Source organism: Oenanthe melanoleuca, chromosome 1 (genome assembly GCF_029582105.1).
Source record: "Oenanthe melanoleuca isolate GR-GAL-2019-014 chromosome 1, OMel1.0, whole genome shotgun sequence".
Lineage (NCBI taxonomy): Eukaryota > Metazoa > Chordata > Aves > Passeriformes > Muscicapidae > Oenanthe > Oenanthe melanoleuca.
Window position 1 is genome coordinate 47405130 of NC_079333.1, and position 27254 is coordinate 47432383.

Genomic DNA, 27254 nt, shown 5'->3' on the forward strand with positions numbered 1-27254 from the left:
GTTCATCTTGTTTTAGATTACATATTTTAAGAGCTGATAGAGCGAAGCCAAGTGCTGGACTATATACTAGAACTATGAACTATTTATGGAAAGAACCATATGCTACTCCTTACCCTGGTTGAAAATGGTCAAAAGTGTTTAAATCGTTGCAGAAATTATGGAAAACTGAATTGTGGTACAGACTAAATAAGTTTTATAGCTTTAAGTGCAAATGTACTTTTTAATTAGTGGCCATCAGCCTCTTGTCTTGAAGGCTGAATCACAGTCCATTACAGGACTTGATATCTCAAGATCTAATTCTCCTACAAGAAATAGACAATTTGTCTCCTAAATTGTCATGCTGGAGCTGTCACTTTTTGAGCTATGTAGGGGTGATAAATATTTTGCCTGTCATATTGACGTTTCCTCTGACTTGAGGAAGACTTGATGGGTTGATGAGTGTATCTTTAAAATTAAATAATCAATAGTTCTTCTAAAATTGTTTTTCTGAAGCAGACATGGAAAACTTGATATGAAGTGATTCCCATCCTGTCTGTAAGACACAGATTATATCAGTAATACCTGCATTTGTTCCCTTTTATTTTTTTAGCCACTGCATAAAAGTCTGGATCCAAGCAATTTTGAGCACCTCATTACACCGTTGGTTACTATTGGCCATATAGCCATGCTTGCACCTGACCAATTTGCTGCCCCTTTAAAATCTTTGGTTGCAACTTTTATTGTTAAAGATTTGCTAATGAACGATAGGGTGAGTATTTTTTAAACCTTGTATTAAGAGTATGCTTTTCCTGTAGTGTCATACCCAGCAAGGGAAAATATTTGGCATGCTGGTTCTGCTTTTTGTATACAGTTGTATTTTGATTTCTTCAAGTTTGACTCCATTGAAAACCTGCAGTATAGGAAAGGAGAGTTCTAGTAATTTGGGAGTCTTACAAAAGATATGAGCTGCATAGCACAGCATTTTATCACTTGTGACTTGGCGTTGATTAAAAAATTGTTATGACTTCACTCTGTTTCTTATCTTGAGCGAGTTGTAATATACTTCACAAAAATCACATTTGAAATTAAAATATGCTATTTAAAATGAAGACTGAATTTTAATTTTTTGAACAATTTTATATTGATTGTAAGGTGATTATGAACTAAAAAAATGAACTCATGCATTGTTAGAAATTGCTTAGGGAAAGATACACTGTCTATAACAGTAAAATGTGCATGAGATTCCAATCTACTGGATATGGAAAAGCTGTAAGTTATTTTTATGTTATGTTATGGATATGTTATGTTTATGTTATGTTATGTTATTTTATGTTTATGTTATGGATATTATGCTCTGAAGTAATAGTTTTCAGATAATAACAACCAATCCCTTTACTAAACTTAAATTTTCTGATACTTGGATAATGAGTTTTTCACTTCTGTAGTGGTTACTTCTGTAGGATATGGAAGGCATAAAGCTGACCAGTACAGTGCTGCTGTATTGTTTCCAGAAGCAAACAGGAAAGAGGAGGTTACAAGTTTCACTGAAGAGTAACAGTAATATAACAAATGTAACATTTGGTTTAGCTTCCAGGAAAAAAGACAACAAAACTTTGGGTCCCAGATGAAGAAGTGTCTCCTGAAACCCTTGTTAAAGTAAGTAGCACACACTCTTTTCCTATCTATTATGTTTGTTATACTTCATAAGGATTTTCTCTTAAGAGCAGGTATTGTAACTCTTTTATGCATAAATTTATGTATGCATTTCATTAAGTTTGTGTATAAGCTCTTTATAGGTTTAGTTTTGTTTTCTGACACTTAATTGTGATGATAGCTGGATTACTTAAAGTAAAATTATTTTTCCCCTTCAATGTAGGAGTTAAATAGTACAGAAATTTTGTTGAAAGTCTTTTCTTTTTCTCTTGAATATTTATGACATTCCAAGAAACTTTCAGTGTTGTTTTGGAAGAAGAAAAACGGGATTTGGTTTTGTCAGTTTCCTCAAACAAATAAATCTGTTACATTGCTTATTTTTTCTGTGTGTATTAGAGAAAAACCTGGATTTAAGGAAAAAATCACTTTAAAATGGTAGGGGGTTTGTTTTGGTACTTCACTTTCAAATGCTGTCTCAGGCTTTTTCTTATTTTGGAGTAAGTGTATTACAATTTCTGTACTCTTTAAGAGATACTGTCAGTTTTTCAGTGAATTAGGAATAGACTCATGGTGGGGAAAATATGTTCTTTATCTGTGTTTGGTTTTTAAATGCTCTTCAGAACTGGGATAGATTTTGGTTTCATGTCTTTCAGAATGGGATGCTTGTCTTTTGTAGTATGTTCTATGTTATATCAGTTGTTTAGTTTCTAATGTCTTTTGAGTGAAGTTGCTTTTATTTTAAAAAATTCTTTGCCTTCTCTCAAAATTGTCAAGCTATTCCAAGCAGACCTGTTTTTCTGCTAGGTTAGTAAGTACTTTGGTTTGCAGTTTGGAAAGTCTTGGATTTTTTTGGAGTTGATTTGTTGCTTTTAGTTGTTTGACTACACAAAGGATATTTTTCATATTTATGTGATTCCATAGTTACACATACACTCCAAAAATTGTTAGAAGAATGCACCTTTGTTTCAATCTAATGAAGTGCTAGCTTTAAATAGACATGATTTCACTTCAGTGATTATGCATGTAACTTGAAGTAGTAAATATTAATTGTTTTTCGTAATTATTTTAAACTATTTGTGGAGCTGTAATAACTCTCTAAAATGTACTTTTATATTGATAAAACTTCTCATACATTTGGCTATTTGGAAGGTAATTAGCCCACAGAAATTCTTAAGGCAATTTGAATTTGAAGCCAAGCCTGAAAACTGTAATAAGCATTTATTTACAGGTGAAAATAGATTATTGTGAAAATTGATTTTCAAATTTAATTAACATTTATTACTGCTACTATTAATTAGTATTTATTGCTACATAATGTATGCTGTAGACCATGCCATTAGTTTATAAATTATTTCTCCGTGATAGTATATTTTCTTCATTCTTGTTTTACAAGCTTCTTTTTCCTTTTGTAATGTTATTATATATCTAATGGGAATTTTAAAACTAGCAAGTTGGAGTGTGAAAGTGGGAAGGACTGCTGAAAAGTAACTTTTAGTGTTGTCCAGCCTAGCTCAGTCCCGGTATGGTTGATTCACTGGACTTGTTGATCCTTGTGGATCTCTTCCAACTCAGAATATTCTGTGAATTATAGTAATATATAAATGTGTTCTTCTTTTTGATCCACTAATATTTTCTTAGTAAGTATAAACCGTTTAGCCTATTTCACAATGTAAGGTCAATTAAGAAAACGTTTTCAAAGAACAAAATATGTGATTGCTTATAGAAGAAGCAGCTCAAACCTTAACATGTAAAAATGTAAAATTTTTATTTGCTGTAATACTCGCTTGGGACTTTCAATGTAAAGTTGCTGTCTAGTGAGAGAGTGAGAGTATGTCTAGTTATCTTTCAGTATTTAAATGATGTTTTACAGTCCTGACAGACTTATGTTTGTACCAGCAAAAAGCACCTGAGAAAGAATACCATGTGATAAAAATAAGATAAAGATTATTTTTAAAATTAGGCTTTTGATATTATTTGACTTTTTGGTATCTATTTTTTTTTTTTTTTTTTTTCAGATTCAGGCTATCAAGATGATGGTTCGGTGGTTGCTAGGAATGAAGAACAATCACAGCAAGTCAGGAACATCTACTCTGAGATTACTAACAACAATATTACACAGTGATGGAGATTTAACAGAGCAGGGGAAAATAAGGTACATAACAGATGGTAATCTTTTCATGTCTGTGATGATGGAGTGGGGGGCAGAGTTTTATTCGAAGTAGTGTGTGTAAACTATTCTGTTAGACTGCTTTATACAATTTATACATCTTATTTCATAAGATATAATGGTAAGCTTGACTGGTTCCTACATAAACTTGCTGTGTCTCAGGTTTTGTAACACTGTACACGCAGCTGAATTTTAGATTTTATATTCTTGCTTTTATTTATCTCTTTCATAGGCCATTACTCATATTTCAGGAATAAACTGTGCAACTTCTTCCTTCCCACTGAAAATTGGTTTTAATTTTTTATGCAGCTTGCTGTACTTGGTGTGCCAATTGCTGTGTATGCCAAATGGCAATGGGTGGGCTTTCTAATAAAGAATGATAATGTGTTGTATAAACCAGGTGGAAATACTTAATACACAAGACACATCTGCTTGGAGGCAGGCTAATCCCTTGAGGTCTCTAGAACTGAAAGCAAGAAGGAAACGTGTAAACAGGATTAAGTCTCAATAAATAATTTACCTTTTAGGTGACTGTTAGCTTGTTTTTCTGGATATCTTCTTAATCCTCCATGGTAGGAAACGTGACAAATTGTCAACTACTATTGCTTGCCAAACATTGAAAAATTATGTCTACAAAAACCATTAAGGGCATGGGTAAATTGTGTCAGTATGTTTAAAAAGGTTCTGATTTTCAGGTAGAGTTAATATTATACAGTAGTTATGCAGATATAGAATCCATATTGTGTGTGCTAAATTGCAAACCTGAGAACTATCTATCTTTGTAGCAACTGTGTAGTCTGTCCTAAAGTTCATTGTAAATAATTGTTTTGTAGTTTTAAATTTTATAATGTGACCATTGGTAGCAGTTGCCAGGGAGATGAGTGGCAGCAATTTAGCTTTTCAGCAGGACTACTTGAAGCACATAGTTGTGTTATGCAGTAGTTATTGAATAGATTGGTTCTCTAGATCCTGTGTGTTTTCATGCTTGGAATGATGATTCTTTACTGTGTTTGTTTCAGAAATTTAATTTTCCCACTCCTTTTCTACTCAAAAGTAATAGTAGAAATTTTATATAATGGTATGATCAGTTCTTCGTTTTAAAATTCTCGTGGAGAAATTCAGCCTCTCCGATATCTCCTGGAAGAGCAATACAGCAGTGCATAACAATCCAGGGCAGCATCAATAACACTTTTTGACACAACTGGTGGAGGACCTAATGAAGAGATGCTCTCTGCAGGACCTCATACATGACTGCAAAGAGAGTCTTACTGGGAATGTGAAGATTGAAGGCAATCTTGGCTATAATGACCCTAAGATGCTGGAGGTCAAAATCCTGAGTGCAAGAAGGAGGTCAGAAGGCAAGATTGGACTGGACTTCAGGAGAACAGTCTTGGGTCTCTACAAGAATGTGCTTGTAGGGTCCCATTAGATAAGGCCTGGAGGGAAGAGGGGCCCAAGAAAGCTAGTTACGTGGTATTTGAAAATCACTCCTCAGTGCTCAAGAGTGGTCACAGCAGAAAGTCAGGCAGATACTTCAGCAAAGTATCAGTACCTGGGATGAGCAAAATTCGAACACAAAAAGAGGGATTGAGAGCAGCCCTGTAGAGTACTACTTGGGGACACTAGTGGATGAAAGGGTGGACATGAGCCAACAATGTGTGCTTACATCCCAGAAAGCCAACTGTGTCCTGCATCAAAAGAAGCATGGCTAGAGGTCGAGGGATTTGATTCTGCCTCTTTAACTCACTCTGGTGAGACCCTATCCAAAGTACTGCATCCAGCTCTGGGGTTCTCAGCACAGGAAACACATGGACCTGGAGGAGCATGTTCAGAGAAGGATCATAAAAATCATCAGAGGGCTGGAACATTTTATGAGGAAAGGCTGAGTGAGTTGGACTTGATCAGCCTGGAGAAGAAAAGGGTCTGGGGAGACCTTATTGTGACCTGTCAGTATTTAAATGGAGCCTGTAGATAGAAGGAATTTTTTTTTTTTATGGTGAAAATGTTGAAACACTGAAACAGGATGCCCAGGGAGGATATCTGCCCCATCCCTGGAAACATTCAAAGTCAGGTTGGACAGACCTCCAAAAGTACCTGCTCATTGCAGGGGGCTGGACTAGATGAGCTTTAACAGTCCCTTCTGGCCCCAACTGTTCTATGGTTGTATGAGGTATACAGAAGAAGGAAGCAGAGATGGGTAATCTGGCAGGAGTACAGAGAACACCATCTGAGATACAGTTAGGAAACCAAATCCCAAGTGGGATAAAATCTAGTGAGAAGTGGCAAAGGCTACCAGAAGAGCTTCTGTAAGTAAATGACAAAAGGAAGACTAGGGAAAATGTGCACCCACTGCTGAATGAGGCAAGAGCCCTGTTGATGGGACATGTAATAATTATTTTGTGATTCTCACTGATGCTTTTCAGGAAAGCTTCAAACTGGTAGAAGGGCCAATCCATTGTCTTTGTGTGAGCTATACTGCCTACATTAACAATTACTCTCAAAACCTGAAGCAGAGATGATGTTTCAGGCTTGTTAGTTCTGCATGGAACTTGCTGACACTTTCTGACCTTTGTTCTTCACCCATTGAGTGCAATAAGGATATCTTCTTTCTGGCAATGCTTACTGTGTCCATTCTGTGCAAACCTGATACTGTTCCTTCTGACTTGGAGTAGGCTTTGAAAAGAGTAAAATTGTCTGTTCAGTACAGAACATAACCTTTTAGACTGTACTTGATATGAGGTCATTCTGTGTGAGTCAGTTTTAGTGTTCATGGCTTGCACTTGTGTTTTAAATAGTGTTTAATAATTTGCTAAAGATAATTGAATTAAGTGAAAGTGGCAGGGCTCAGGAGCCTGAGATGCTGTTGAGGCCATCAGTCATTTATAACCTTGCTGTTATTGCCTTCATCTGCCCTTATCTGCCTCTGCCTCTTGAAATCTACATAACTCTACCTTTCAGTGACAGTGAAAGGGAATTTTTTTTTTTTACTTCAAAGCATGGTTCAGCCTGGAGTATCAGGTTAAGGCAAGGTCCCACTTGGACAACAAATCCCTTCTGTTGTTCATCCTTCACACTTTGAAGCAGTAGGATTGATAACTTTTTTGAATTGCTTTTAAATCAATAACTGATTTCTTTGAGATGTCAGCATGTGTAGGTTAAATTTACCAGTCTTGTAATTTCTTTAATACCTAATTTTATCAATAAACAGTATCTAAACTGTCCAAGTCTTTATTTTTATTTTTATAAGTCATAAACAGTCCTACAGAATTCAAGATTATATAATTTCTCTGTTTATGGTTAGGTAGAACATCTAGTTTTACTCTTCCTTTTTTTTTGAAGTAGGATTTTGATTTTAGCCTATGCTAAGCATAAAGTAAGACTACACTATCAGAGGACACTAGCAGTTGCTGAAAGTATTGATATTAGATATGAAGTTGAACTGAGGTTTTGTTGAAATACTCTCTGATTTTTTCTTAAACTAATACTCACCAAGAGCAAAATTATTAAAAAACTTTTGGAGTCTAGAATATCATAGATCTGTGCTGTAGAAAATTTGCAACACATCTGATATATGATATTTTCAGTGGTTGTGTTCAAAAGATATTTTGCTTTTGTCTTGAAATAAAAGTCACTTAGTCATGTATTACAGTGTCTAATTAATCTTAATTTATTTTGCCCTGAAGAATGGATTTTGAGCTGGAAAAGTTTGGCAAGTTTGAGGACTAGAAATGGGCTGGCTATTTCTTTGGCAGGACTCTCCTGCTGAAGGAGAACCAGCAAGCTGAACAGAAGTATTCTACTGGTAGATGAGGTCTCTTGAGGCAGTATGGACTGTCCTGGCTCAGTGCACAGCTAGAACTGTTTCACACCCATGTGGAACTTTTAGGAAGTTCGATGGAAAATTTTTTATTACCAGGTTGGGACCAGGTAAGGATAAGTGGGAATAGGCTGTAAAATGTGGTCCTCTGAAAATTACTTTGTGTTTGAATTGCTTATGTTGGCATGGGGGTGGCTAAGTTCACAGGAACTTCTTTCCTTTTAAGGACTTGTTTTTCAGTGATGCAAACTTACTGGATTTAATTAAGTCAAATAATTAAATAATTTTTTTATTAATTAACCTTCGCAATCCATGTGCTTGTTTTTCAGTAAACCTGATATGTCTCGCTTGAGGCTGGCTGCAGGAAATGCTATTGTGAAGTTGGCACAAGAACCTTGTTACCATGAAATCATCACCTTAGAACAATACCAGCTGTGTGCATTAGCCATAAATGTAAGGAAATTTTTTGTGGGTTATCAGCAGATGTATGAGTATATAGTTGTTTGTTCTGTATGTTATGTATATTTCTGGGAATCTGGTTTTAATCAAGATATTCAGACTTGGCATGAAATTATTTCTCTGTTACATAATCCTGAAAACTGTAGTACTGGGTTGTCCATTGGGGGAAATACTAACTTTGAGTAGTCAAATGGTAGAATACTGCTAGACTAAGAAATGCAGTATGTATTCAAGTAATACCCCAGCTGCATGGTAACATTACTAGAAGTTAAATTGAGGTGATGTGAAGTATGTTGAACCATGGTGAAAACGGTGACCTTGGTTTCTCAGTACTTAGGTAGAATGTATTTGGAATGCAGAGGTCTGCAAAAATAATAAGCATCCTTCAAATGTTAGAAGAAATAGGAAGATAATCCTTAGCAGATGCTGGAATTTTGCTCTTTCTGCCTGTGAGCCCATAGTAAGGAAATAACTCTCAAATTGTAAGTAGAGATATGGGGACCCTCTCAAATTCTGGCTTAGCAAATCATGCAGAAATTGATTTATACCCCAAGAGTAAGATGGCCATGAAGGGACTTCTGTTGTTGTTATTTGTGTAGCTGCTGGTATTCTGGCTTTCCAGAAGTCAAGAAATCCTCTGGAGGGAATCCTGACAAGAAGATACCTGCAGTAATAATGATATGCCATCTTAGACCTTACTTCCTTGTGTCCAGCTAAAGCTTTAAAAGCTGTGACCCATTTTAAATGTCAGAAGACTTTAAAGTGGCATTTAATGTTAGCAAATACAGAGTATGGCTCTTGTGTGGATATATCATAGGGTATCTTCTTCAGTTTCTAAAGTTGCTTGGAGTTGGTTACAGTTAGTCTAGAAAAATCATTCCTGTATCAGAGCAAGACAATCCCTATTAGATGTGTTGTAACTATGTTTATGTGCATTTTAAGCTTCTGTGTTCCTGTGAAAAGGAGCCCTTACTCAGTTCCCAAATGCTATAAAAAAACAAATGGAACAAAGCTTTAAACTACTTAAGCAGATGAAATCTAGCAAAACTACAGCCATAATTCAGTGGTAATGAAGGACTTTACACCCAAAGCAAAGTCTGATACTTCTCAGCTTTCATATTCCAAAACTGAATAGAAATATTAGTCTTGCTTCAGAATGAGCTATAAAGATTTTTACGGTTAAAAACAAAATTAGTCAAGAGAAAAATAGGCTCTCAATGTAATGACAAATTAGTTCTGTCTCTACTCCAGAAGGGATACTCAAGCTGGATCTTGTCATGCCAAACTAACCTTGTCCACGTAATGTTTTCATGTTCTGTTTTCTTGTGAACCCAATGATCAAAATCCGTTCATTTCTTCAGTCATTTCCCTCCTGTGTCAAATCTTTCTTCATTGCAAATGTTAACCTTGTAGTTCCTATCAGAATTTTGCATCATTGTTTTGATACTCTTTTCAGTATGTTAAGGTGTTCTCCACTGTCTCTCACTTTTATCACTTATTTTCCAGCTATAACAGTCTTAACTGTTAGTGGATATTCTAACAGCTGTGTTGTCACCTTTTTTGTGTCTAATTTCCCTGAATTTTCAAAAGGGAATTTTGTGAGATAAGATTCAAATTAGAACATGATAGGATTCTCAAAATTTATGAACCAGTTAGTATCACATTTTACTGTAGCATTATAGCATACTTTGGACTGGAAGGAACCCATAAAGATCACCTCATTAAACTCCCCTGCTGTGGTCAGGGACTTGTTCCACTGGAACAGGTTGCTCAAAGTCCTGTCCAACCTGGCCCTGAACATCTCCAGTGATGGAGTGTCCTGCCACTCTCACAGTAAAAAATCTCATCCATATGTCCAATATAAACCTCACCTCTTTCAGTTTAAAACTGTTGCTCCAGAGCTGGACACAGCACTCCAGATGGGGGTCCCATGAGAGCAGAGTAGATGTCAACCACTGACCCCACTGGCCACTCTTCTTCTGATGCAGCCCTTCTGATGGCTCACTGGGCTGCAAGTTCATGTCCAGTTTTTCATCCACAAGTGACCCCAGTCCTCTGCAGGGCTGCTCTCAATCCCTTCATCCCTCAGCCTGTATGGATACTGAGGATTGCCTGGAGCCAGGTGCAGGACCTTGCACTTGGGGCTCTTCAACCTCCTGGTGTTCCCCTGGGCCCAGTCGTCAAGCCTGCCAATGTTCCTCTGGATGGCAGCCCTTCCTCCAGTGTATCCACTGCACCACTTGGCTTGGTGTTGCCCATGGGCTTGCTGAGGGATGTTCTCCACCCTCCTATCTGTGTAATTAACAAAAATTAACAATGCTGGTCCCAGTATTCCCATGTGCGCCAGTTGTTACTGATCTCCATTTGGACTTTTTTTTTTTTTTTTTTTTTTTTTTACTGCAATCTCTTGGACATGGCCATCCAGCCAGTTTCTTATCAGTTGAGTAGTCCATCTCTGAAACCCATATCACTCCAATTTAGGGACAACAATGCTGTGTATACTTGTGTCAAAGCCCTTACAGAAATCCAGGTAGGCAGCATCAATTGCTCATCCCTTATCCATTTGCACATTTACTTCACTGTAATAGCTTAGACCAGTCAGGCATTATTTGTCCTTTGTAAGGACGTGTTGGGTGTCTGTAATCCCCTCCCTGTGGATATCCATATGCTTTGTCATCGCTTCCAGGAGAATCTGTTCCTTTGTAGTATCATTTCTGTCACTTTTCCCTCTTCATTTATTGATATTTCTTTGCCTTTTGTTACTTTCTAAGTTGTTTTTTAGAATTTAGGTTGTAAGCTCTGTCAGGTCAGGAATTCTGCTTTTCGTTTTCACTGCAGATCATAATGGATTTTGAATACTTAAAAATAACTTTTCCAGATGTTTTTGAGGCCTTCTCCAATTTCTTTTCTCACTATCAGTGGTGATGCTCAGATGCAGAGTAGCTGTAATGGCTTTCATGATTTTTTCACTTAAAAATGGTACTGTTTTTTGTTTTGTTTTAGCTTTTTATCATGTGCACATATGCATACATATATGCTTAGTAGTTAGTGTTAGAATCCATTTCTTGATGGTAGATACTGATTACTCTAAAAGTTAATTTATTCTTAATACTTTCAAGTCTAGCTACAAATCAGGTGACATCAAGGCCGATTCTAGTTTTGTGTTATTTAATTCACAGCAAAGATCCTTTAAGTGGGCAAATCAGAGAACAAATGAAAAGAGCAGTAAAAATCTTACCTTTAAGGCCTGTGATGATTGCACAGGTTTTGCTGTGGTTCTCTGCTGGCACTTTTTTTTTTCCTCTGATGCTACTGTTTTGTAGTGTATAATGATTGGAGTGCAGAACACATAATAAAATTTTGTCACTAACTGTTGCATGAAAGTGGCATTGGTGAACAGGGGCTTTATGATGATGAAATGCATATAGTTTTAATAATTTTAAAATAAGTTACAAATGTGTTTAGCCAATCTTATAAGCTTACCAGCAGTTGAATTCTTTGATCTCCAGAATAAATTTTGATGTCAGCAGAGCTTCATATTGAAAGAGAATGAAAAGTAATTGATGATAGTACTTCAGTGTTTAACAAACTTTAAGATCCGATTTAAGATCTGACAAGCTTTGCTATTGAAAATGCAATTTAATTGTATTTAGAATAAATCTTGTAGATTGCATAAGTTTCATTTGTTTAAAAAAAATCCCAGAGCTTTATCAGTTTCCTTTGTTAACTCATGGTGTTGTATTTGATGAATCAGAGCTGTGTCTGAGTGGTACATGATGTTTTGCAAATATGTATTTTTTCGATGCTTTTAAATGGTGAACTTCTGATGAATTGGCATTAAATTCAGAGATGTAGATATATAAAATTGGATTAGTTTATGGAGTTTGTGTATGTTGGTAAAAATAGCATACTTTGGTTTTTTCCCTCATCTTCCTAGTGAACTAGTGTAACTGAGTCGAATTTAAGGTTATTCCCAATATTAAAAGATAAAGAAATTATAGTCATTCCAATTGACCACACAATACCATCAGTAACAACCAACTGTGCCTCCCTTGTCCTCTGAGACAGATGTTTCCCTGCTGAAACACTATCCAAGCATCAGTCTCTTCTGAGTTTCCTAAAGGCTTTAGACTTAGGTGAAATGAGGGCTCTATCTTAGCCTCCTGTGGGGGTGGATTTGCTATGAGGAGACAGGAGATGTTGAGCAGATCTCATGGTTTGGGTTTGTGGGCTTGGGTTACTTCAACTCTGGCTACAGCAGGTGGTTCAGAATTTCAGTCCACACAGGGGGAGTATTGCTTGGAGCACTAAAAGGAGAAAATGGGGCTTGATTGAAAAAAATTTCTTCTCAATTTCATTTCTGGTGGGGACAGAGGGACCACTGATGCCATTTGCAAATTTAGCAGAGCCAGTGTTTCCAGTTGGCTAGGTTTTGGCTCTGTACTTCCAGTTGGCTGATAACTGGAAACCCTCTTCAATCCTTTCAAAACTGTCATTTGACTAAAATAGCTGCTTACTCCTGTTAATATTTTTTTTCTTAATATTCAAAGATAAATCTTTCCTCTTGACCTTTTTTTGGCAGGTTAAATGTGCCAAGCTATTTTGGTGACATTGTTTACCTTAAGCTTTTCTGCATACTTTCTTCAAAGTCTTCTCTACATGGTGGTTTCCTTGTCCTGTGTTAGTAAATGGTTTGTCATGTATTAAATGGTATGTGTAGATTATTTTCATACAAAAAAAATTAAAGTTCATGCCTTTTCTGGGGACACATTGCTTAATAAACTGTAGAACTACAATTGCTGCCTTAATACTGTTTTACTTTGTGGTTTTTGGCAGTTGTTAGACACAGATAATTCTCTTCTATGGTCAGTTGTAGTGCATAGTATAATGGAAATGCTTGGTACTCTCTTCAGTGTTTCACCTTATATGGTAATTCTGTTGAATTTTATTCAGTTTTTAATGTTAATGTCTTGATGAAAGTGTGAAATCGTAGCAGTAAAATCAACACTGGTGGTGGTTACTGGTGGCTGAAATGTTTTCAGCAGATTTTTGACTTTGGCTTTACAGAGTAAGTGACCCACCTGTAAACAATTTCAGTAACTCTATACATTAGTACTATGCTAAATTAGACCTTGGGTCCCGAGTGTGATATCTTCCTCCATAATTTTTGAACTTTAGCTCTTCTTCTGAGCTTAAAGGAAGCTTCAGATGATAAATTCAATTAAATTGCTCTGAACTGGCATTAAAAAAAAATCTTGCAATTCCTATATTTCAGTGGCTTCAAGGTCTAATTGATTTTAGCATATTTACCTGAGCTTCCATGCTTTATTTTACAGTTTATATTGCTTTAAGAAAAGTTTGTTGTGTTTTTCAGTTTTGCCTTTTGTTTTTTTTTCAATAGGATGAATGTTACCAAGTGAGACAAATATTTGCTCAGAAACTTCACAAAGGCCTTTCTAGACTACGGCTGCCACTAGAATATATGGCTATTTGTGCACTGTGTGCAAAAGATCCCGTGAAAGAGAGAAGAGCTCATGCTAGGCAGTGCCTTGTGAAGAACATAAATGTCAGAAGGGAGTATCTGAAGCAACATGCAGCAGTTAGTGGTAAGAGAATAAAAGTCACTTTTTGCTACAAGTGCTGTAGTTTAAATATAAATGTGAGTAGACTGAAAGCATTGGTAGTTGTCTGTTTTTATACACAGAACCACTGTAAATTTGGTTTGGAGGTAACTAATGAAAACTGAAAATGTTCAGGTTTTCTGGTTTTCTTTTGTCCAGATTTTCTTTTGTTTGGTTGGTTTGTTTTTTGTTTTTTTTTTAACAGGCACTGCTGAGGTCTCTGAGTTTTGTTGAAAACTGTGCAAATGCTTATGCCTAAATATATTGGAAGTGAAGTAATTTTCCAAGGCAATTATGTACTGTTTGAACTTAATAATGTTAATAATGTTCTAAGTGAAGTGACAACGATTAATTTTACTTCAGCAATTACTAATAAGTAACCTTATAACATAAATGCTGTACTAAATAGACTGTCCTTGCACTGCTGTACTGAGTAGCATCTTCTGTTATTCCTGCAAAGGGCTATATTTGTTGGCATTTCAGGATGAGTTTATGCAATTCTTTCTTCTCAGTGCCAATGGTCTGATCATGGGAATGCTTTGGAAGTTATTATGGACTCATGTCAGCTATTTTTCTTTTATTAAATTAGTCCTCTTGACTTAAAGCTACACACATATACAGTATTACAATGCTGGTACAGGGTCATAGTGAAAAGTAGACCTTTGTGAAGAGCTATAGCATTTTTAGATAAGAGGTTTTGAAAGTTTTATTACTTTGAAAGATTACTGACGGTTTGACCTTTGTGAAATGAAGGGGATTTTTTTATCTTTTTAGCCTAAACCAGACCTGTTTCATGAATCTGATCTCAGAGATGCTGCCAGATAACTGACTTCCTTCTGTGTTTGTGAATCACTTTATACTAGCTATGTCAGTCAGTCTTTCTCAGTCCCCTTAGACTCTGATCAGAGACTAAGTCTGCAGACAAATCCTTTTATGTATCATTAATTAGAGTTAAAGAAAAAAGTGGTACTTTTCTCCCACTCAATAACATGTAAAAAAAAAAAAAAATTGAACAAACACCTCTAAGTAATTTAAAGACTATCCCTCTTGAAAGTCAAAAACTCTTTTTAGTTTTTAGACAGAAAGTATAAGAATTATCATATGTTTAAAATAGGTGCTGCAAAGTTACTATCAAAAATCTGTCAAAAAAATTAAGAGGAGCCTAGGTGTATGTGATTTTCTTTATCCAGTAGGACCTCAAAGAGCACCTGATAAATTCTTTTCTTGCTGAAATAATTGAGTGATGCCTTTGATTTGACATATGCTATAATGCATGGGGAGCCTGGATTAAATATAGATTGCAGGATTTTTTTAGGATTACAATGTTAACTTCATGCCATTCAGATTTACCAGTCTGAGCTTTCAGCAAATAAAATGTCTTGAACTGTTTATATCCTAAAATATTCGTATGCAGCAGTTCAGCAGAAGCTCAGTTCTGGAAATGATGCAATATTTAAATGTGTCTCTTACTCTGCCACTCTCCCTGCTGACCGTGCAGTAAATCAGGGTGGTAATGATGGTAGTACCCCCTTTGGAAATCTGCATTTTGATTATTCCAGCTACTTGTCTGAATCTATTAATGAGTGATTTTGTGATACATTTTGTCTCCAAAACTTCATACAGGTGAGGAGGATATCTGTTGGATATTTTGTGTGGATTTCAGCTTTTGTTGAAAATATGGTAAATTTCTGTTTACCCAGCCTGAGAAAAACTTTCTAAGGACTGGTACCAGACAGTAAAACACCTCTTTTTTCCACACTGGCCTTTTATAGGCTGGCAGGAATTATTCTCAGCCCTCTTAAATTCTCTAAATTCTATTCAGAGTGGAAGCCACTCAAGAAGAGACTTACATTGATTGTGTATCTGTTACTAGTTTCATCTGGGTAGAGACGTGTCTTGCATGGGAATTATATTCTTATGATGGGCTTTTACTTGAAAGTCACTAAGCAGAAAAATGACAAGATTCGGTTTTTTTTAACAAGTTTTCTTCCTCAAAGCTCATAAAGGACTCTTGTGAAGGGTTTTGGCACATTGTAATTCTATGTGCTGGTAGGAAAGCCACCCTACCTTTCAGGTTGTGTCTTCTTTCATTAGAGATAAAAGCTCTATTTTTTTTCTCTATTTTTTTCCTACTGTTTTTTGTCATGACTGGGGTTAAATATAGTATGTATCAATATTTGTTCTTTTCCTGTTTTGTCTGGAACTAGCTCATTTTATTTTCCAGACACAGTTGGAATTATTGTTATAGTTATATGAGAAATTGTCCAAGGCAGGAAGTTACTGAAAAACTGAGTTTATGAGCTCTTGATGAGCATTCTATTGAGGTTCTAATTAGTGCAAATAATAGTGGGTTGGTTTGTCTGGGGAATGTCTAAGGCAAGCCAATTTTGCTAGTGTTCTGAAGTTGTAATTATGTTTTCTTCCTTCCCTGCTGCATCTTTATTTTTTTGCTTAGTAATGTGAGCAGCTGCTGTCTAAAATGCAGGACAGTGCTTGACTGAAAATCTTAATTCTTGCATGCATGAAACATGCACATCAGCCATGAAATGGAGCATCATAGAGAAATGATAGGCCCGTATGTGTTTATACCTTAATGGATGCTGATCTCAAAATTTGTTCTCTCCTCTTTGGTAGAAAAGCATACTTATATAGTTTATTGATGCATCTTTCTTCTGCTTTTCAGAGAAACTATTGTCACTTCTACCAGAGTATGTTGTTCCTTATACTATCCATCTTCTAGCTCATGACCCAGATTATGTCAAAGTCCAGGATATTGAACAACTCAAGGACATTAAAGAGTAAGACCACTTTTAATAGTGTTATTTCTGACTTTATTCTAAGTAAATTTTTAATTCATTGTGGTGCCATGTTACACAGTCCAGTGTGCTTAATGATGCCAGTTACTTCTGTAAAATACTGAGAGAAGTAGTATAGGTGCTTTTTAAGTACTCTGTGATATTTTATAGAGGAACACTTCACCTTCTACTCATCTTTACTTCATTTTTCCAAAAGAACTGTTATCTCAGAGTTAGTCTGGTTCAAATTCATAATACTAGTAAAAGCTGGATTAAATCATGTTCTCAAATGTGCTTTTTCAAGGAATTTGTTTTGTACTTTGTTTCATGTGGGATACTTCATTTCTCCTTTAGGTGCCTGTGGTTCATACTGGAAATATTAATGGCTAAAAATGAAAACAACAGTCATGCGTTTATCAGAAAAATGGTAGAAAATATCAAACAGACTAAGGATGCTCAAGGACCAGATGATCAAAAAATGAATGAAGTAGGTGATGCTTTTTGATTGGAAATTGCATTTAATTCTGGCCTGCTAATGGAAAGGAATTGCTTTTTGTTTATATACCAACTTCAAAATGTCTTTCAATAGAATTATATGTATGAAAAGATATTTTATTTACTGTAATGATTATATTTATTGTAGTTTAGATGGCAGTTATTTTTCTGTGCTTCAGTAATTCTTGCACATTTGCAAGGGAGTTGTAATAGTTTTCAGTCCTTCTATTTCTGTCTCAGTAAGATAACTAAGCACTAACTTCAAATAGATACAAACTATAAAATTTACTGTTTAAATCATCTACTAAAGTGCTTTTTAGTATTTCATTTCTAAAGTGCAAGAGTAAACTTAACAGAAGAAGAAAAATACATTAGAAATCTCTGGTGTGTATTGTGTAGTGCATGTATCAAACCTTCTTTTTTGTGGTCTTTATCATCACATCATGTCCAGATTTGTCCCTTTTCTACTTTTGCCATAGGGATTTGTTTTGGGTAGTGGGTGGGTGGGAGTGTGTGCGTTCATTTGATTAACTCTTAGAAACTAAGTCAAGCAGTAATCCTAAGTGTGGAAAGACCATGAAATCATCTGTCTTCAACTTTTAGACTTACAATGCTTTTGCTTTTACCATCTGTATTTCAGTATCCTGAGAGACAGTGTTTAAGATGTAGCCTAGTGTTATATGTTTAAGATGATTGCTTTTAAACTGTGATTCTTGTGGTCTTGTGCATGAGAGAGAGACTGTCTTTTGTCAAGGCTTTCAATTAAGTGTTATTTGGCTTTTAAATTTTATTATTTACAGAAACTATATACAGTCTGTGATGTAGCAATGAATATCATTATGTCAAAGAGTACAACATACAGTTTGGAATCCCCTAAAGACCCTGTACTTCCAGCCAGATATTTTACTCAACCTGACAAGGTATACTTTGGCATTTAATTTTTCTTGAGATAAGTCTGTTTAAATATTTGCTAGTTGTAATTCAGGATTGTTTTTCTTAAATATTTCTTGCAACTTCAGGCTTCTTTCTTATATTGAAGTTGAAAATGTATGTATTTATATGTTTTTGTACATCTATTATATATATGTGCACACACCAATTTCTCTTATCTCCTACTCCCGTATTACTGTTCTAGTTTAAGAATTCAAAAACATAAATTATGTAAATGAAATCTTTCATTGCAATCTCCAGAATATATCTATATCTATCTCTCATTCACTGATTACTGCTTTAATTGTGTCCACCCCCTTTTTTTACAGAATTTCAGTAACACCAAAAATTATCTTCCTCCGGAAATGAAGTCTTTTTTCACCCCCGGAAAGGTAGGTATGGGGGGTGTTGGGGTTGGTGCTGTGTTTGCTTGTGTTGTAGTTTGTCTTTGTTTTTGGAGTGATGGTTTTGTTTATTTTCTTGTGGGGGTTTTTGTTGTTGTTGTTTTCTTAAAGAAAACTACCATGTAATTAATGAAATACTTAGAGAACAGATTGTTTCTATGTATAGGGAAAGATACCGGTAAAGGGAAAATTGCTGGGTGGTGGCAACAATAGTCAAAGCCTGTTGTCTTTAGAAGGACAGAGTCTAAAAACACCCCAATGCAACCCATATTTGTCAAGTTTACAAAATGGTCAACCTTTTTAGTCTGCAGAAGACTACAATATTGCATACATACAAAGTGGCAGCTATGGAAAACTGTAACAGAAATTATTTTAAAAATCACATAATTAATCTTTGGCAAAGCTGAATACCATTTTGCAGTACCTTACAAGTTAACTGACTGTTCTGCAGTTTTGTTAATTTGTTATTTTAGAATATGCATTCTATTAAATGGCAGTGTTCTTTCTTACTAAAACTAAACCCAGGTACTCTTTAGAATAAAATTAAAGTCTGGGAAAGGAAATTACAAACCGTGGTTTTCAACTGGATTAATGCATCCTGTTCTAGATGACAAAGAACATTAATTTGTCACCTTGTAAAAGAAAGAAATTGCAGCATGTTCATTACCCTTAACTTTGCTAAGGAAGCCTTGGCTATCAGCTAGTAACTTAATAATAAAGGAGTAATTCAAGCTAGGAAAAGAAGCAGATTTCTCTTTGAGAAATTGAAAGTCAACATTTATGGATTGAATAGATAATCATTGAAATTCTTTAAATCCTAAGTTAGTCTATATTATTTTAAATTTCTAGTGCTGGGTACTCTAGCTGTTCTTGTGTTGTTTTAAAACTTTGTAACAAACAGGAGAGGTGTATTTGACCATCAAAATTTTCAATTTCTTCACAATCATGAGAGGATAATGAAATAAAAGTTAGTCTGAGGAGTCTTATTTTTGTGAGTGGAAGACTGGCTTGGGTGGATGTTAGAGGAGTGGATATAAGCAGGGAACACCAAGGGCAGGAAGGCTTTGAGTGTAGATTCTCTGAAAGGGAGGAACTGTTTGTGCAGGCCCTCTTAGTCCCTCCTTAGCAGGAAGTCCAGTTGAGTGTGGATTTGAAAATCTCTTTGCTTTTGAGCTCTTTCAGCATACACTGATTAACATTTAGTTCTAAACTAGCAGATGCAAATTGTTGAGCTGGATTTAGTTCTCCAAGGTTTATTTTTGGAAAGCATATGCTGCTTTTTTGTGTGCTCAGTGCAGAATATATCTTTGTAAGTGTAACATTCCCTTTGGCTATAAAAGTATAACCAGAACTTCCATGGTCTGTAGCTCTGAGAAAGAAACACTCAAGGCTGATATGATATGCATGTTGAACTTTTTGTAGCTGTCACTAACTGCAGACATAGCTAGAATCTAATATTGAAGGAGAAAATGGATAATGAGAAATGCAGGGAATGGTCTTTAATTCAACATTTTTTTACATGGGTGTTTGCCATTCTGTTTAGGAGTAATTGAACTCTTTCAATTCTCTCAAAAGTTAGTATGAGCTGGAGGCATTCGGCAGGTCTGAAAGATAATCCAGTTAAATTAATAACCCAAAGCTCACCAGTGTCTGGAAACTGTGGCACTTAATAAAAGCCTAACATTTTTAAATCTATAGAAGAAGCATCAGAATCTTTTCCACAGTGTTTGGCTTTTGAGATTCTCATTTATCCCCAGTTGAAACTAATGTGGTTGCCAGTTTAATGTCTTCTTTGCTGGAAGGGCTGTCCTGCTCCTATTTCTGCTTCACTGGGCCAGGTGCTTATGTGATGCAGATGGGGAGCAGGTCCAGCTAGATAAATCAGCAGAAAGCAAATGGCACACGAAGTGATGCAGTGCCTGACTGCAGGGTCCAGTGAGCACACAGCACTTCCAGTGAGAAGAGGACAGACTGTAAGGCTAGAGAGAATACCAGCTTTGGTGGCAGCTAGTTATTTGATTGCAGCTCCCTCAGCTTCCTTCTGGTGTCTGCTGTAGCCTTCATACGAAAATGTTTATCACTTTGTGTTAAAATTAACATAATGATTGCAGAAAGTGAAATCTGTGAATGTTTTAAGCATAGTACATGTTAACAATATCTGAACGTGTAGCTTAAAATAAAAGAAATATATTTTTGGTTTCAGCCCAAAGCAGCCAATGTTCTTGGAGCAGTTAATAAGCCTCTTTCGTCAGCAGGCAAGCAGTCTCAATCCAAATCTGCACGAATGGAAACTGTAAGCAATGCCAGCAGCAGTTCAAATCCAAGCTCTCCAGGAAGGATCAAAGGGAGGTTGGTAGACAACAAAGGATCTTTGATATTTCAAATATTTGTAATGGAAACTTTGAAGACTTGTATAATGTTTTCTAAGTAAAAGACAGAATTCTTTTCTCTTCCATTGAAGTAAAGTTACAGTACCACATTGGTATAACTGAAACCATGAATTTGGCTTTCTAACTCCAGGAATAAATTTTCTTTAAAAAAAGAACCCAAAAAACCAAAAAAAAATCCCCAAAGAGCAAAACACAAAAAAACCCGCCAAAACGAAACAAAAACCAGAATCAAATTACATCCAGAGTTGGCTGAAGGAGGAAAGGAAAGTTTCATATGTTTTGATTTTTTGGGGGATGTGTTTTTGGTAGACAGATATATTCCCCCACACGTATATACGTACACGTGTATCTGTGTGTGTGTATGTGTATACACACAGCTGCAGTCCCTGGGAACCTGGCTGTAATGCTACAAACACATCCCACCCCAGGGAGAGCTGGTAGGCCATTGTGGTGGTCCTGCATGACTTTCTCCTCGAGTCCTGCACTTTGCTGGACTTTGCAGACCAATATTTTTGGATTTCAGATTAGTTTCGTGATGAAGAGGTGAGTGTACTGTAAACAACTCATCTTCTAGTTATCCATCTTTAAAATTACAGCTGATTTTGTGTCAGTTTTGTAGTTTATTCAACAGTTACTTTATCTTATGTTCTCTTTTTTTTTAACACAGAGTCACATTTTCATTATTTTTTTTCCAATGACAGTGAAAGATTGTATAGCCTCCACTATATGTATTCTTTCTGCTGTTTCACATTCTTTCAAGACTGTTAGGAAATGTTATGTTTGAATTTAAGGCTTCTTATTTAGTATTTCTGTGACTATTCAATATATAATACAAATTTTAAATGAAGTGCATTTTTTTATAAGAAATATTTCTCCACTAGAATGTCTGCAGAAAGACTTATTTCTTACAAGTCATGCAGGTTCACATGCTGCACTGTATTACTGGCTAATGACAGGTGGACTCCAGATTCTTCTCTATATCCAGCAAAACAAATTTGAGATCAAATTTTAAAAAATGCTGCACTCACAGCCTAACATGTTCTGTCATCTTCATGATTTCTCCAGTTCACTTTAGTTAATGGAATTAGTGTTTTGGGTGGAGATGACAAAGAGAAGAGATGGGAATGACTGAGGATGCAGGATATTTCTGTCTGAATATGTACAGGCAGATTTGCATGTTTTGAGAGGATGTATAAAACCTAAGCTTCCCATTACTCCCATTTAATAGAGAGTGTAAACCTGTAGGTGTGACAACATCTTTCACTCACTATGCAGTGCCCAGGCCAGGGAATCGAGTTGTGTCTTTGAATACCACTTTTCATTTTGACATGTAGGGTATTTCTTTTCATTTAAAAACTTGCACTGGTATTTAAAAGTGTTGCTTCTGCAGATGAAATGAAATGAGTTGTGTATTGGCTTTTGTGCATTACCTTTTATCTGTGGGACTCAGTGCTTTACGTATGCAGGAGGCATTACTGTCCATGTTTACATTTGTAGAAACTGAAATAAAAATGAAATCACTGCTGCAAAAAGCAGAGGGAAATTTTGAATTGCTGTTTCATTGCCTAAATCTCACCATAGGAAGGTGTGTGTGCTTTGGCTGGTCTCTGTGGCGATCTTTGATGTCTATAGGGAAGTGTAGGCAATTGTATGCAAACACAGTTCCCTTGCAACTGTTTTAAAAGGCTGCTTGTCTTTCCCAGTGAAAAAAGAAAATTGAACGTGGTTTTAGATCCAAACATTTCTGTTGAGACTTAGATGAGGTGGCTTGTGATCCTTGGTATCTACAGTACCATATTGAAAGGCTTCTTCTGCCTAATTGTTCTTTTTACTAAATTGTTCTGTTTACTAATAAATTTTTTATGAGAATTGTTGTCCTTAGTACTTTTTTTAATGATTGCCCAATGTATCATAATAATGAGGGAAATATATGTTTATTCATCCTAGGCTTGACAGTACTGAAATGGACCATAGTGAAAATGAAGAATTCACACTGTCTTCACCCTTACCAGGAAAGAAAACTGACAAAAGGGACGACTCTGATCTTGTAAGGGTGAGCTGTTAAAAATTAACGTGATGATATTAGAGATCATTAAAAAAAATGCTGAAACATGAAACTGAATTGATATTTTAAACTACTGAAAAATGTGTTTAGAGTTGGATATGAAAATGCAGTGAAAAGAAGATTCTATTCCTCATAGAATCATATAGGTTTCAAAAGACCTTTAAAGGTCATCAAATCCAGCCATTAACTCCAAAGACTGGGGTCCACCACAAAATCATGTCCCTGAGGTCACTGAGGCTTTGGAGAGTAGTAGTATCCTTGCTAATTCTTACCAATGGAGATAAATATATGTAGCTTGGTAATAAGAAAGGTTCCTAATAAGGATGTAAAACATTATTTGGGCTCTAACTTAGATGTAGTGCTTTAATATGTAAAAGAAATTGTAAGCAGGCTAAATATTATTTTAAGCAGTATTTATACCTGTATCAAAATAGAGAAAAGTAAACCACCAAAGAAAATTATAATTGTATTGTAATTCTAAAAGCAGGTCAAATAAAGCAATAATAATTTCCCATACCACTAGTAAGTTTCACTACTTTGTGCCTTAATAGCAGTTGACAGTCTGTAAATTTTGTAGTATTTGGGATATGCATGATAAAGTAATAAGATCAGATTTGCTAGAACTGGATTTTCTAGGCTGCATTAAAGATGTCCTGTATCTGATGTCACCGCTGCTTGGTTTCTTTTTACTGTCTCTGACATTTCTCTCATTATGTCATTCTGGTGCATTTTTCTAGATTGCTTGGGACATAAGCTACTAACTAGTAAAAATTCCTGAACTTTTGCTTGTCTTGAAGTATAAATAACTATCTTATACTGTGGGAAAAGCAAACCAGTCTATAACTATATAAGAGAAATCTGGAGTCTCTTGTCCAAAAAAAAATAACACTTCTGTAAACCTTAAAGTCTGAGAGTCCTGACAGCTTCTGGCATGCAATTCATGTTTAGAAGCATTAGCTTGAACTGGTAACTACTGAGAAAGCTCAGTGATAAAGCATGTACAAGTCAGTGTTCAAACTTTAGTTTGAAAATCAGCTAAAAGGAGCTGCAGTGACATGTACATCTGCAAAAGCAAATGAAGTGGGGAATAGCAAGAATGTCACTGAAGACATGAACTGACAGGAGATGTCATCATTGTCCTTCAATTTCTTTTCATTTTTGCCCTCATACCCTTCCTAGATTTTCTTTCTGCTCTTCTTGAAAAAGGTTTTTGGTCAAAATGGAGACATGAATGAATATGTAAGCTGATCTCTATCTTACGTCATGAGGCAGATGTAAAGGGAGAAAAACCTTCATTCAGGTTTTAAATTATGTATCTCTGATTATGTAGATGAAATTTCAGTGTGGCAAATACTAATAAATGTGTTGAAATACAGTAGTGTTAGTATGAAACAAACATTGATATGAAACAGAAAAAGTGCAAATATTTGGACTTTTGCATAATTTCATGATGTGAAATGAAAGAGTCATGGTTCCCATGAAATGATGGATGACTAATATTTTCTGCTTTTATTTTTCTGAGGGTTGGTTGGGGCAATATGGCCCTAGTAGCTGCTTGTTGAAATCTTTGCACTGTTTATGGCTCTTTACTGTGCTCTTTAGAGAACTAGAGCATGGAGAGGTAAAGGAATAGTTTGTTTTCAAAGTTATGATTCAGAATGAGTTCTACCTCATTCTGTGTTAGAGGGAAGGGCTGCCATCCAGAGGGACATTGGCAGGCTTGACGACTGGGCCCAGGGCAACACCAGGAGGTTGAAGAGCCCCAAGTGCAAGGTCCTGCACCTGGCTCCAGGCCATCCTCAGTATCCATACAGACTGAGGGATGAAGGGATTGAGAACAGCCCTGCAGAGGACACTCAAGGTCACTCATGTAGGAGAAACTGGACATGGGCCAGCCACATGTGCTCACAGCCCAGAAAGCCAACTGTGTTCTGGGCTGATCAAAAGGAGAGTGGCCAGCAGGGCCAGGGAGGGGATTCTTGATATCTCCTCTACTCTCTTTGGACCTTCATCTGGAGTGCTGTGTCCAGCTCCAGGTCCCCATTAGAAGACAAGGAGCTGTTAGAACAGATCCAGAGAAAGGCAATGAGAATGATGAGAGGGCTGGAACATCTCTGCCGACAGGAAAGGCTGGGAGAGTTGGGATTGTTCAGCTTGGAGCAGAGAAGGCTCTGGGAAGACCTTATTGTGGCCTTGCAATGTGATGGGGGCATATAAGAAAGATGGAGAAAGATTTGACTTGTCCTGTAGCAGTGGGACAAGGGGCAGCAGTCTTAAACTGAAAGAGGTGAGATTTAGGTTGGAAATAAGAAAGGGATTGTTTACAGTGAGTGTGATGGGACACTGGAACAGGTTGCCCAGATAAGTTGTGGATGCTTCATCATTGGAGATGTTCAGGGCCAGGCTGGATCTTTCAGCAGCCTGGTCTAGTGAAAGGTGCCCCTGCCCATGGCAGGGTGGTTGGAATGAGATGATCTTCAGAGGCCCTTTCTGATCCAAACTGTTGGTTTTAAGCTTAGGCAGGTTATTTTGCTGCTCAGAGGAAATGTTGGTACAGCTCTGACAAAAGTGACTTGGCAGCTACCTCCAATTTCTGTGCTTCCTTCTGCAGTTGTAAAGTCAGGTTGCCCACTGTCTCCTGTATTAGTGCCTTCCAGAGCCAGCATAGGAGCAAGGAGCTGCACCCTGCAGCTCACAGCAAGAGCTGAAGCCACAATTTGGCAATTCCCATCTTCTTTGTCTTTATATTTTCCTATTGATAGAAATGCAGTTATGGATGTCCTGTCCTACTCTGTTGGACACAGCAGAGGACACAGATAAGGAAGTCCTTACACACTTCAGGGTTTTAAGTACTCACCTTTCAAATAATATTTCGCCCTTTTCTGGTATTTTATATGTAGGTGTGTGTTTATATTTTTGCAAATGTTTTTTTGAAAGGGATATGGTAAACAATCTGAGACAACTTGTATAATTTTAAGACTCTATCTTGTTGGTGGAAGCTTCTACATGTGACTGTTGAATATGGCAGTTTAATTTTTTATTTAATGGTGCAATCTTGCCTTTTCAGTCAGAGATGGAGAAGCCTAGAGGAAGGAAGAAAGCCACTATCACAGATTCAGAAGAGAAGCTAAGCATAGATGACCTGAATAAATTGAGTCAAGAGCAGAAGCTTAGAGGTAGTCAACGGGGAAGGAAGAGACCTGCAGTTGTATCAGAAGCTGATGAAACACAATGGCAAGAGGAAAAAAGGCTAAAAGAAGATGTGATAGAAAGTGAGGATGAACAGAACAGCCCACCAAAGAAAGGGAGAAGAGGACGCCCTACCAGAACAAATAATGGGGCAACACCAAAGGAAGAACCAGTGGCAAAGTCATCAAAAAGGAGCAAAAAAAAACAACCGCCAGCAGCTGTAGTGGAAGAGGAGGAGGAGGAGGAAGAAAGGCAAACTGAAAACATTGAACAAAAACCAAAAGGCAGGCAAAATAGGACATCCAAAAGAACACAGCAGAGGTAAGTCCATCTTCTTGTAAGCTGTGTATTTTTTATCTCTGACATTAGTTATAATTTGATGCTTTGCAATTTGGGTCTTCCTCAAAACAGAGCAGAACCATCTGAAACTAGTACAGTTGAATCAGCACAGTCTACGCCACAGAAAAGACGAGGAAGGTCATCACAAACACCACCAGCACAGCAAAAAAAAGTGTAAGTGTTCTAAATCTGTGTTTAGTGAAAATTAAATAATACCTCTGTGCCCCCAAGCAAACCTTTACTGAAAATATTTCAGAATACTGTAGTTGACGGTTAAGAAAATAAATTGCTGTTTTTATTTCTAAAATGTTTTCCTTAGCTGCTTCTCCTAGGGCATCTCACAATAGAGCAAGAGGCTGTAAGTAATTTTAATGTGCTCAGGTAGCATGTATGTAGCTTTGCTTTTCTAGGAGAAAAGTCAATAAAGCACATAAAAGCCTTGAAGATAGGGCTTTATTAGGAGTTAAAGGAGAAGAAAGTGGCCCTGTTTGTTTCAGATAGCAGGGAAGAATCAAATTGTTACTGTGGTGAAACAGATTTGTGGAGAATTAAGTTTATTCTGATTCTCCTTAAATTAATGTTCCCTTTCTAATTTTTGACCTTACTATTCACTTGAATAATTTTAATGGGAATAAAATGTGTTGTGATCACTGAAGGGGAGTAGCTGAAAGTAGCTGAAAATTCTGAAGTGAAGTAAGTTCCCAAATGAAGGTAAACTCTGTCGTTGGCTATCTTTGTTTTCTTGTGCCTGCTGTAGGAAAATACTGGTAGCTGCACCTTTTCTAGAGATAATATATTTAAGTAGAGGTGCACAAGGCGTTATTTGCCCACTTGTATCAAACTGCAGCTCATGCAGAATATTTACTTTTCCAGAACCTGATATAAATTCCTCAGGGCACTACATGGGGACATCTACTGTCTATCACTCTTGTATATCTCTGTTGTCTTTCT

General features: G+C 36.5%; 1 protein-coding gene across 3 annotated transcripts in view; it reads left to right on the top strand.

Annotated features, from left to right (window-relative positions):
* Positions 1-27254, top strand: part of PDS5B (PDS5 cohesin associated factor B) — a 96798-nt gene that overhangs the window by 63325 nt on the left and 6219 nt on the right. The window contains exons 21-33 of one of the 3 annotated variants that reach the window (XM_056490414.1): positions 590-748; positions 1567-1635; positions 3648-3784; positions 7946-8069; positions 13477-13681; positions 16380-16494; positions 16846-16978; positions 17787-17906; positions 18246-18308; positions 20524-20669; positions 22658-22763; positions 25843-26285; positions 26376-26477. In XM_056490414.1, coding sequence (XP_056346389.1) covers positions 590-748; positions 1567-1635; positions 3648-3784; positions 7946-8069; positions 13477-13681; positions 16380-16494; positions 16846-16978; positions 17787-17906; positions 18246-18308; positions 20524-20669; positions 22658-22763; positions 25843-26285; positions 26376-26477 — 1922 coding nt within the window. The remainder of the gene's footprint in view (positions 1-589; positions 749-1566; positions 1636-3647; positions 3785-7945; positions 8070-13476; positions 13682-16379; positions 16495-16845; positions 16979-17786; positions 17907-18245; positions 18309-20523; positions 20670-22657; positions 22764-25842; positions 26286-26375; positions 26478-27254) is intronic. The other 2 variants (XM_056490421.1, XM_056490431.1) reach the window with 2 other exon arrangements.